This window comes from Molothrus ater, chromosome 25 (genome assembly GCF_012460135.2).
Source record: "Molothrus ater isolate BHLD 08-10-18 breed brown headed cowbird chromosome 25, BPBGC_Mater_1.1, whole genome shotgun sequence".
NCBI classification, from domain to species: Eukaryota; Metazoa; Chordata; class Aves; order Passeriformes; family Icteridae; genus Molothrus; species Molothrus ater.
The window spans coordinates 6,603,516-6,615,321 of record NC_050502.2 but is presented as its reverse complement, the minus strand read 5'-3'; the positions used below and the strand labels follow the sequence as shown (position 1 = coordinate 6,615,321).

The 11,806-nt window shown below is 57.9% G+C and overlaps 1 protein-coding gene across 1 annotated transcript; it reads left to right on the top strand.

Annotated features, from left to right (window-relative positions):
* Window positions 1–259: 259 nt before the first annotated feature.
* Window positions 260–11,526, top strand: INKA2 (inka box actin regulator 2). The gene is made up of 2 exons (XM_036398428.2): window positions 260–492; window positions 9,773–11,526. The coding sequence occupies exons 1-2, from the start codon at window positions 457–459 to the stop codon at window positions 10,670–10,672; spliced, it is 936 nt and encodes a 311-aa protein (XP_036254321.1). The 5' UTR covers window positions 260–456; the 3' UTR covers window positions 10,673–11,526.
* The last annotated feature ends 280 nt before the right edge of the window (window positions 11,527–11,806 follow it).

The following is an 11,806-nucleotide window of genomic DNA, read 5'->3' as shown; positions in this document are numbered from 1 at the left end:
AGCGCGGGGCCGGTCGGGAGGAGCGCCCGCCGCCTCCAGCAGCGCTGCGGCCCCGGGGCCGGGCCGGGGGATGCGGCTGCCCCCGCCCCGCAGCCCCCGCCCCGCAGCCCGCACACGCGGCCCCGCCTGCCCCGCGCTGCGCGCCTGCCCCGCGCCTGCCCCGCCGGACGGCCCCGGACACCGGGCAGCCACGGGCAGCCACGGACATCGGACAGCCCCGGACAGCCACGGGCACCGGGCAGCCACGGGCAGCCACGGACATCGGACAGCCACGGACAGCCCACGGACATCGGACATCCCTCGGACAGCCCACGGACATCGGACAGCCCCGGACAGCCCCCGGACAGCCCCCGGACTGCCCCGGACAGCCCCCGGACAGCCCCGGACAGCCCCCGGACAGCCCCCGGACTGCCCCCGCTCCTCCCCTCCCGCGGCGGCCCCGCGCCGAGCCGGGCCATGGAGCAGCACCTGCGGCGCCTGCGGCAGGAGCTGGTAAGGGCCGGGGGTCGGGGCACCCGCGGGGCGGCTTCGCACAGGGCCCCGTTATGGGTCGGGGTCCCGCCGCTGCCATCCCCGTGAGCAGGGGCAGGTCCCGGTTGTGGGTCAGGGTCCCGCCGCTGCCATCCCCGTGAGCAGGGGCAGGTCCCGGTTGTGGGTCAGGGTCCCGGCGCTCCCGGTGCTATGAACAAGGGCAGGTCCCGGTTGTGGGTCGGGGTCCCGCCGCTGCCATCCCCGTGAGCAGGGGCAGGTCCCGGTTGTGGGTCGGGGTCCGTCCGTCTATCGGAGAGAAACCGCGGCGGGGGCCTGCGGGGGCTTTAGGAACAAGCTGCCGGCACGGGTCAGAAATCAGGGAAGCAGCCACAGAGATGGATAGGAGCAACTTTCTGGGAATCAAAAGGCTCTAAAGAGAGCGCGCCGGCACCTCCGGTAGCCTGTGAAAATACTTGTTTAGTAGGAAAGGCTTTGTCGGAAAGGAGCGGTGTTTTCGCCCTCCTGCCGCTCCTGCTCGGGGGTGACCCCAGTCCCGGGGCTTGCTGGGGCTTGTCCAGCAGCCCGGAGGTTTTGCTGCTGCTCTGGGGCTGCCTGCGGTGCTGGGCAGCAGGAGCTGATACTCCCCAAAACAGGGTTCCAGCGGCTCTGGCTCGGAGTCTGCCTTATCCTGATAAAGAGATAATGAGAACAAAAGGGGAAGACAAGGCAGAGCGGGAGCGGGTGGGTGAAGTTTCTGAATGGCAGAAGCTCCCGGCACGGACCGGAGCGAGGCGATTTCAGCCGGGTTCGTGCTCCCAGCGCAGCGCCCGCACTGCAGGAAGCGCTCAGTGTGTAACCCTGTCCCTGAGGAGCCGGCAGAGCTCCAGCTGTGCCCAGGGCAGAGCCGGGGCTGCAGAGCCCCGTGCTGCTCCACATCCCCGTGTCTTGTGAAACACGGGCTGGGGCAGTGCCTTGTGCTCCCGAATAATGTGGCAGCAGTGACATTTAACCTGCTGCCGTTCCCCGTGTTTCCCCAGCAAACACAGGAGGTGAAAGACAAACTAAAACAAAGGAAAATGGGAGTCACTGGTGTGCTGTGCCCTGAGTGTGATGAACGAAATGCAAACTGCCAACCGGGGCATGTACAGAATAATCTGACAGCCCTTGAAAATCTGAGCTGGGAGGTGAGATGGGAGAAGGAATAGCTTCCAGAAGAACATCCTAAGAATAAGGTTCCGAAATCTGTGTTTTGTCTTCTAACCAAATCGGTTTTGTTAGCTGAGCAACACTTTTGTAGAGGAGTCTAAACATTGCACCTCTCAGTCTAAAACATGCCTGTCTTGTAGTGCAGAACACAACTTCTGAAGAGTCAATATATTCAACAGAAAGGGACATCCCTCACACTTAATATGAAAGCCAGAAAAAAAATACTTTAAATGAGAAAATTCTGGCTTTGTTCAGTCCTTGCTATAATGCGGGAATTTATTTTTTTAATTGTAAAAATGCGACAGTTTTTATTATATTAATAAACCCTGACGTAGCCTGGCATAAATCTGTGTGTGCTTGGCTTGCAGCACTGGGAAGGGGCAGTTGTCACCTTCAGCCGGGCGAGTTGAGACTTGCCTGGGAGCAGCCTGGGTCTCCGTGGAGCAGCCTGGGTCTCTGTACATTTGGTGTTCAGCAGTCCCACTGGTTCCCCCTCCCACAGCCCGGGTTTGTTGTTCAGAACTTCCTTCCACACGGGTGATCCCAGCGCGGCGAGAGCGGCTCTCGGGACATCCGCAGGGTGCAGCTGGACAGAGCTGGGCTCTCCTCCTCCTCCTCCTCCTCCTCCTCCTCCTCCTCCCTGCTGAGCCAGCTGCAGGGACAGTGGGAGCTGCAGCGACTGAGACAGCCCTCGGTGCTGTCCTGAGCGATTCCAGCCTGTCAAAATCCCTTCTGTCCCTGCAGCCCGGAATGGAAAGAGAGGAGCGTTTGTGTAAAGGGCAGGAGCAGCCCGGGGCGCAGCTGGGCCCATCTGCACCGCGGGCAGTGGGAGCGGGGCTGGGCAGCTGCTGCTCTGCCTCTGCCTCGCTGCCGGGCAGCTCCTGCCAGCCTCGGCTGCTGCACAGCCACAGGACGTGGGCAGGAACGTGGGGATGGCTTTGGCCGCCTTGGAGCCAGCGGGGCACAGGGGAGCCCAGCCCCCGGCATCCCCGTGCTTGTAGGGACACCCCAGGCTGTGCTGTGGCCAAGGAGCGGCCCTGGTGTGCAGGGAGGTTCTGCAGAGCTCCCTCTGTGAGGAGCCAGGCTTTCTAGGGCTGCTCAGTGTCACACGCTGGGGTTAGAGACTGTCCCATTAGCACAAGTTCAGTTTGGCTCAGTGCAGGCAGCCTCTGGTTTGGTAAACCGGACTTTTGGCCAGTTTTGAGGAGGGGATTTTCTCAAAAAATAGTGGATGCTGGCACAGCTCCCAGTTCCCAAGGAAAGGTTATCTTCCATGCAACTCAATCCCCCAGCAGTGTGAGACAGGAGGATTCCAGCTCTGCTTTTCCTTTCCCTTGCTTTGTTTATTAAAACCACATTGAATGGCTGGGGCTGCTGTGGGCCCCCGTGTGTCACCTGTGTCACCTGTGCTGCTGTGCCAGGCAGCGAGCAGCGAGAGGGGCACTGCCCTGCTCGTCCCATTTCCTCTGGGGAAGCTGTGCCAGGGCTCCCGAGGATCAATCTGACCCCTTTCAGGCAGTGAGGAGAGCTCTCCCGTTGCAGCCGCCTGTTTTCCATTGTAAGCTGATCGTTTCTGGCATGTGTGGTGTCCCTTTGAGTGGGATTCATTCAGAAGCTTCCACAGCAGTGGCTGGGGAGCCTCAGCTGACACAGCCATTCATCCCCGGGGAGCAGGGCACCCTCGGCCCGGGCAGCCTTTCCCCAGGGCTGTGCCAGCTCTCTGCACCTCAGCCCGCTCCAGGAAACGCTTGGGACCTTTTATTCTGGAAGGCCCTGGAGATTTATGGATGCACTGTGGCTGGTGGGAGTGTGCAGCGCTGGTTTCCAGGCCTGGAGATGGAATGGGCTGCGCTCCTGCACTCATCTGTGCTTCCCTGGCACTTGTGAAATGTGCCCCAGAGCTTGGGAGGGTGCCACTCCTGCCATTAATCCCCGTCCCCAAAGCCTTTGCCTGCATTTGGGATCTGCAAGCGTTGTCCTGAGGCACAGCAGAGCTGTGCTGCTCCCGAGTCACAGAGTTATCCCAGCTGAAGGCTCAGATTTAACAGGAGCTGTCTGGCTGGGGAATTGGCAGGGAGGAGTTTATTTCTGTGCTGCACATGGCAGTGCCTGCCTGCACTCTCAGACACCAGTTTGCACTGATCTGCAGCAGCACCACCCATGGTCTGTGGGATGGAGCAGGGGCTCAGGTAGAATAAATCATTGTTTTCTGTCTGGGGCTGCTGAGTCCATGGGGCAGGTTCGTCTGGCACGTGGGGTTGTGTGCCTGTAGCAGGCCAGGGGCACTGCCACGCTAGCTGTGCTGCTGACCTTACCTGGCTGTGCCTGTAACTTTATTTGGCATGTTTTGGTCTTGCAGATGAATCCAGGATATGTCTGGGCTTTCTGTTGCTTTCTTCTGGGAGGAAAAGTATTTCAGTCACCACTCTGACTGGAACTTTTAATGTTCTTCCTGCACATTTGTCATAAACGCATCGAACGACTGAGTTTGATAGAGTAGACAATGTTTCTTGCTATGAATATCCTGCAGGAACAGAACATTCGGTCCGAGTGCAAATACAGCCAATTATTTTGACTCTGTCTGACACCGGTGCTATTGCGGTGTCTGTGGCACGCCCCGAGGGATGCGCTGTGTTTTCCTTCCTGCTCTCTCTGCAGGGCAGCTCGGGTGCTGTGCAGCCTGCCAGGCACGAGTGGCAGCCCCGAGGGTCCCGTGCCGCTGCTGCAGCCCCTGCAGTGGGAACAGGCAGCTCCCAGTGGTGCAGGTCCCTTCTTGGGTGACCTCGCCCCTGGTGCTGGAGGCAGAGCAGAGGGTGGGAGGTGTCACAGATCCCGTTCCTTGGTGTTCTGAGGGGAAGGTGCAAAGGAGTGACTTGGCAGCAGATGTCCTGTCGTGTTTAACTGGGGAGAGAAGGCGGCCACAGGCTTTGTCCTCTGGGTTATTTCCAGAGCAGTCACCTGAAGATGAGGGTGGATTTTTTCAGACTCCCAGTTTCACATAATCAGGAACGTTAAAGAGCAGATTCCCAGGACAGCGGGTCTGGGCTGAGAACTGACACATCTAACCATCATCTTTGGTGGCCACTCTGTCCATCAAGGCCTGTGGTCTCTCTACTCCTTGGGTTGTGAGGGAAATCTGAAGACTGGAGTTAGCATTGGCCCATTTTTCTCCTGTTGAGGAGAATTGATTTTTCTGATTTGCCTTTAAACACAGGGAGTGTGACTGGGAAGCACAAACAATATCCTTGCAGTGGGAAGGAAGGTGGGTAATGGAGTGGTGTGAACCACATCTGTCAAGGTTAACATCTGCTTAGGGTCTGTTGAAACTGTTGTGAGGGGGAGTCTCTGGTTCAGCTTCAGCATCCTTCCTCTTTCAGATGAACTGTGAGCTCACAGTCAGCATCCTCACGCACACCTACCCTGGGAAGTCAAGGTAAAAGAGAGACTTGGAGTTATTGTGATAGAGTGCAAGGACTGAAAGACAACTGCAGGCCCTTGGCATGCGCCAGGGGAAGGAAAAGGAAGGTGGAGTGAGGGGCTGGAGAGAGCTCTGTGTGAGATCTGTGTGCAGCAAGGCCATGCCCAGCCACAACTGCAGGCTTGCAGGAGATTAATCCAGTTAGTGACCCAAAGGGAAACACAGAAACAATATGATCAGCTCAGCAGTTCTAAAATAATTTCAGTCTCTCTTATGTCATCTGCTTTAAATACCAATTGTTTGGTGCTGGCTCTGTTGCCCATCAGAACTATTATTAAGAACTATTTGCCATTTGTTCTTTCCTGTCCTCTTAGCAATAACTTCCTCTGTGTGCATTTCTTTTCCCTAAGAGCTGGACATCTGTCTTCCTCCTGGCTGTGACCAACACACTCAGGGCTCTTCTTCCAGCCCTGTGCTGGAGCTGGGGTGCCTGGGCTTTTCCTCTGCATCAGCAGCACAGAGCTGGGGCCGGGCTGGGAATGCAGAGAGCTGAATTTTGCACTTCAGTTTTCAGTGCTTGGGGTGTCTGTAGTGTGAATGAGCTTTGCTTTGGAGGAGCACTGAGGCAGAGCTGCCTGGCTCCCACCTGCACAGGAGGGCTGAGCCAGGTAACACCCAGAGCTGCAGGAAGGAGCCTCTCCCATCACACACCAGGCACCGAAGGGGAGCACGGCCCTGTGAGTACTTGTCTTGCTTTAAAAGGCATGAGTTGGCTTGTGCAGAATCAGACACCAAATTTTTCATGCCAATTTTTAGGGATTGCAAAAGTTTCAGGAATAATGAGATTTAATTTGAGGCATCTGATTTTTAACTGGTTTATAGAGGTGGATTTGGATATCTACAAGTTGTCATGGTTCTAAGAAGGCTTTTTTTGGAAGCAGAGAAGCCAAACCACCACTTCTGTTGAGGGGCTGAGTGTCTCAGGTGAGACAGCCTGGGACACAAATCTGAGTTCCCCCTGCATGAAGTGTGTGACCCAGAGCCAGTGGGGCTACCAGGGCTGTCCCTTCAGCCTGCAGTTTCCATCGCCTCCAGCAGTGCATCCATCTGATTCCCAGCCCAATCTGCTGATTTTTTGCAGAATCCCTTTTTCTTCTCACAGACCAGGCAGTTCAGTCCTGACCCTCTGCCGGGGTGAGCTCTCTTCTCTGGGACATTGTTCTTTTTCTGGAGAGTCTCAGGGAAGCCAGTCTGAACTTGGGAGAGCTGAGATCTTGCCAAGGAGGAGAGGCTGGCAGTTAGACACTGGGGAAGGTTTATTTTCCCTCCAGAATTTTCTTTCCAAGGTGAGTGCTCTTAATTGCAGGTGGATGGAATCCAAGCCCCGCAGGCTGCTTGGTCACCAGGCAGTGACTTCACTTTGGGCTGGGCTTCCCTCTCTCTCCAGTTCTGTAAAAGACCGAGCAGATACCAAGAAGAGCAACAGATAAAGCAGAGGGGGTTGGTTTGCTTCATTTTTTAGCTTGCACAACCCAAAATCCCAGCAGTGTTTGCCAGCAGGGTTGGAAGTCTCAAGAGTTGAGAGCTCAGTCGCTGCTGGTGGGGTTCCCATTGCTGGAGGGTGGGGTTCCCGTGCCAGGGCAGGGAACCAAGGGAGCCAAAGCCTCCTCTCCTCCTGCTGCCAGGGCTCAGCCCAGGACCCCCAGGACTCCGTCCCACACAGGAGAACATCCCCTCCTCCTCTGCAGCAGTTCAGCTGCCCCGGCTGGTGCTGGCCCAGCCTTGGCAGCCCCGGTGCTGTGTTCAGGAGGAGACAAAGCACCCGGGGCTGCTGCCCTTGGGCCCGGGCTGTTCCCTGGGCCGGCTGGCCCTGCCTGTGAGCAGGGAGCCCAGCGCTGCTCAGCGCTGCCCAGGAAGGGTTAATGCTCCCCGGGCTGGCCCGGCACAGCTCCCTGGGGCCGGGGGCATTGCAGGGCAGATGCCAGGGGGGTGGCAGAGCCGGGGCCAGGGCAGGACCCTGCGCTCCCCAGGGCACGATTACTGCGCCGGGGGATTTGGTGGGAATGGCCAATGAGGGGCCAGGCTGGCTCCAAATCCAGCTTCTTCCAAAGCCCCAGATAAACCAGACTGCCATTAATAAGGCAAGGAAGGTTAGGAGGAGCAGCATCTCAGCAGATCTGGAGAGGTAAGGTGCAGTTCTGCCTGAGGCTGGCCCCAGCTCGGAGTGGGAACAGGAGCGCGGTGAGGCTCCTGCAGCTGGGACATTATTTGCACGTCTGCAGCAGGGGTTTATTTGCTGATGTTAAGAAATGCCATAGCTGGAGGCTCTGGGTAGTGGAATCAGGAAGCTGAGCACAGATTTTCTGTGTCTTTGTAGCTGTGTGCTCATTCTGGGTGATAAACAAGTTCCTTGAGAGAAAAGCTCTGAAAAATGGCTGTAACCTGCTGGTGAGTTTAGTTCTAGGTTCTGGGGTTTGAAATGGGGATTTGTGGTCAGAAACTGTTGAGCAGTTTCCCCTTAGAGAGCTGGGCTGTCGCAGTTCTCTGATGGCTGCTCTTCCTCGCTGCTCAGCTCCACGTACAGAGATGGAAATAGAGCGAGTAATTCAACCAGCTTACTTAAAATGAAGGACATGTAGAAAATAAAGCTTGGTAATGTAAAGCTGAACATAGGAATAACAGAAAAAGCTGGCCTTTTTCACCCTGATCTTGAGATCTGTTGCTGTACAAAAAAATGGTGATGAGCTTTTTAAAGTGCTGGTGACAGCGTAGGCTGGAGCCTCCCTGCACGGGCAATCTCTGCAAACCACCTCAGCCAGAGTGGCACGGCCTCACTCCAGCCCCTCTGTCCCTCCCCTCTCCTGCCCCTTCCCACTCCCCTCCTGCTAAAAATGACTCAGTGGCAGCTGTTGGGAAGTGGAGCCCGTTTGTTTCCTGGTGCTGCTTGGGGAATGTGATCCAGACCCTGCATGAGAGAGAGAAAGCAGCAGAGCGAAAGAGGAGGGGGAGTTGGGAAGCTCTGGAGAATAACTTGCTTATTTTAAGCCTGGTGTAGAAAGTTCAATCTTTGTAGTGAGGTTCAGGGATGAAGCAGAACTGCTACTAAAGGTCCTAGCCTGGGAATCAAAGAATTCCTGATTGAATGTAAGTAATCCTGGAGTTTGTTGGTTGTTCTGTGCAAAATTTCCAGCGCATTGAAATGTCTTTGATTGTCCTCTAGCAGGAGGTGCCTGTGCTGAGGGCATTGAGAGCTGGAGAGGGGTTATGGAGTAACAATTTAATTCTTCCTGGGGTTTATTTTTAATCTACTTGAGCACTTCAGGTAAGGAAGCAAGGCTGTGCTCTGGCTCCTGATTTCAGCTGGTGACAGGGCACAGAAGACTCAAAAGCACAAGAATATTCTAAAACTGGTGGCAGCCAAAACCATTCATAGTTCTACACCTTGGGCTTCTGCCAAGCGATTAATGGAAACCCAAACTCTTTATTTTTGTTGTCAGGTCAAACAATCCACTTCTGTCAGCTCCTCTTAATCGTAGAGGGACACTCCTAGAAAAATCTGAGGAGAATCAGAGTGCTGTTGGCTGAAGTGGGTGCAGTGCAGGTGGGATGGGTGGCAGAGGTGGTCAGGAGGGAGGGCATGGCCCAGAGAGCGGCTCAGCCCTGCTCTGCTGCCCCGTGCTGCCCTGGGGACACTGCTGGGGACCCTGACCCCCGGTACCCTGACCCACAGGGACCCTGACCCACAGGGACACTGCTGGGGACCCTGACCCATGGGGATCCTACTGGGGACACTGCTGGGGACCCTGACCCCCGGTACCCTGACCCACAGGGACCCTGACCCACAGGGACACTGCTGGGGACCCTGACCCATGGGGATCCTACTGGGGACACTGCTGGGGACCCTGACCCCCGGTACCCTGACCCACAGGGACCCTGACCCACAGGGACACTGCTGGGGACCCTGACCCATGGGGATCCTACTGGGGACACTGCTGGGGACCCTCACCCCCGGTACCCTGACCCACAGGGACCCTGACCCACAGGGACACTGCCAGGGACCCTGACCCATGGGGACCCTACTGGGGACACTGCTGGGGACCCTGACCCCCGGTACCCTGACCCACAGGGACCCTGACCCACAGGGACACTGCTGGGGACCCTGACCCATGGGGATCCTACTGGGGACACTGCTGGGGACCCTCACCCCCGGTACCCTGACCCACAGGGACCCTGACCCACAGGGACACTGCCAGGGACCCTGACCCATGGGGACCCTACTGGGGACACTGCTGGGGACCCTGACCCACAGGGACACTGCTGGGGACCCTGACCCAGTGGGGAATCTGACCCATGGTGACCCTGACCCATGGGGACCCTGCTGGGTCCCTGACCCCCGGGGACCCTGACCCACAGAGACACTGCTGGGGACCCTGACCCATGGGGACCCTGCTGGGGACCCTGCCCCACAGGGACACTGCTGGGGACCCTGACCCAGTGGGGAATCTGACCCATGGTGACCCTGACCCATGGGGACCCTGCTGAGTCCCTGACCCCCAGGGACCCTGACCCACAGAGACACTGCTGGGGACCCCAACCCATGGGGACCCTACTGGGGACACTGACCCACAGGGCCCCTGACCCCGGGGCCCCTGACGCGCTGTGCTCTTCCCTTGGCAGCTGTCCATGAAGGAGGTGGGTGACGGGCTGCACGAGCAGATGAACTGCATGATGGGCGCCCTGCAGGAGCTGAAGCTGCTGCAGGTGCAGACGGCCCTGGAGCACCTGGAGCTCTCGGGGCGCCGCAGCCCCGCGGGGCAGGAGCCACGGCCGGGGGACGCCCGGGGACGCTGCCCCCCACGCCCGGCGTGTCCCGTGCCGCAGCCAGCCGGCCCGCGCCAGCCTGCTGCGGCCCCAGAGAGCCAGCGGCCTGCAGACGGTCCCTGCTGCTCACAGAGCCTCTGCAGGGAGGCCGTGTGCCCCCCTCAAGGACCTTGCTGGGTGCCCCGGGCGCCGGAGCCCGGCCAGGGCACGGCTGGGGCACGGCCGCCGTGCCGGGAGTGCCCGGGCTGCGACGATGGCCACGACTGGACCTCGTCCCTGATGTCGCAGAGCAGGAACCGGCAGCCGCTGGTGCTGGGCGACAACATCTTCGCAGACCTGGTGGGCAACTGGCTGGACCTGCCCGAGCTGGACAAGAAGGGGGAGAAGGGCGAGGGGTCCCTGTCCGCGAGCAGGTCCCAGGAGCTCTGCAGGAAGTTCTCCCTCACAGCCAACATCTTCAAGAAGTTCCTGAGGAGCGTCCGGCCGGACCGCGACAGGCTGCTCAAGGAGAAGCCTTGCTGGCTCCCTCCTGAGGACAAACGGCCCCAGATCTCCAAGAGGTCCAAAAAGATCAACAAACTCAAGGGGACGTTTTACCTGCCCCTTCACGGGAACCTGCAGAGCCATCACAGCAAAGCAGAGAGGTGCCCAAGGGCAGAGAGCCATGGTGAGCACCCCAAAATGGGCACCAGGAAAGTGCCCGACCCCAGAGACTACAGCCAGGGCTTTGACATCAACACGGCTGTGTGGGTGTGAGCTTGCCCTGCCCAGCATCTCCACACCCACCCAGGGCTACCCACCTGCTCAGGGGACTCTGAGCTCTCCACAGGGACAGGAGAGGATCCTGCAGAACGTGCTGCACATGGAATTTTCTGGACAACTACAGCTTCAGGGACTGCCTGAGCAGCAGCTGGTGCAGCCCCACGTGGGGAGACCTTTGGGGACCAATATTGGCAAAAATAATGCAAATCTTTAGCAGCTTTATGGTGAGTGGTGCCACAGGTGAGCAGCTCCTGGTGCCAGGCCCATTCCATCATCTCCAGCTCAATGGTGCAGCACAAAATCCACGGTGTGCATGTGTGTGTATGAGTGTGCAAATATATATATATATATAATTTTGTTAAAAAAATCTATTCCTGCTTGTGTGCACTTGAAACTGGGTTACAAACCAGGCATCCCAAGCCTTGTACCTGAAGCACTTGTTATTTAAATGGAAAGAAATAAGTTTGAATTTATAAGACTTGAACAATTGCTGAGTGGGGGGCAAACCCCCAGCTTTGGGGGGTTTCCCCTTAAACTGTGTCCCTGGTGCCCTGCCAGCATCTCTGCCTCCCCTGCCAGCCAAAGCAGGGGCACAAGGCTCCTTACAGGGGGTTTGTGACCGGGGGTCTCGGTGGCTTTGCCCCTTCCCCTTCCCTCGTCCCTGTGGGTTGTTCCAGGTACAGCACTGCTGAAGTTCCTTGTTGGATTTTCACCCGGATGCAAAGTTCAGTGCCCCATCTCCTGTTGTGTTCCCTGTTGCTGTTGTACAAACCCTGCTTTGACAGAACCAAGTTCTTCAGTGTCCGACTCTCCAAGAGTTTCCAATAAAGTGGGATTGTCTCACTCTGCTCTGGGACACCCTGGCTCTTTTCTCTCACTCTGGGGGTTCCCTGGCTGCTCCCACCCGGGGCTGGGCAGGCTGGGGAGCACCAGAAGAGTTTCCATTGCAGGAGAGGTTGTGAATCAGGGCAGAGCTCCCTGCCAGGGGCCAGCACTGCTGCAGAGTGAGTCCCTGCTCACCCTGCGCCTCCCCATCCCTCCTGCCCCCCAGCAGAGACACGGGCAGGGGTCTGGGGTTTGGGGTTTGGGGTCTGGGGTCTGGGGTTTGGGGTTTGGGGTCTGGGGTCT

What these genes read in the sequence shown, in the direction of transcription:
- INKA2 (XM_036398428.2), top strand. Translation starts at nt 457, where the DNA reads ATGGAGCAGCACCTGCGGCGCCTGCGGCAGGAGCTG. An exon ending in GGCGCCTGCGGCAGGAGCTG is followed by an intron (nt 493 to 9,772) that starts GTAAGGGCCGGG and finishes TTCCCTTGGCAG; the next exon opens with CTGTCCATGAAGGAGGTGGG.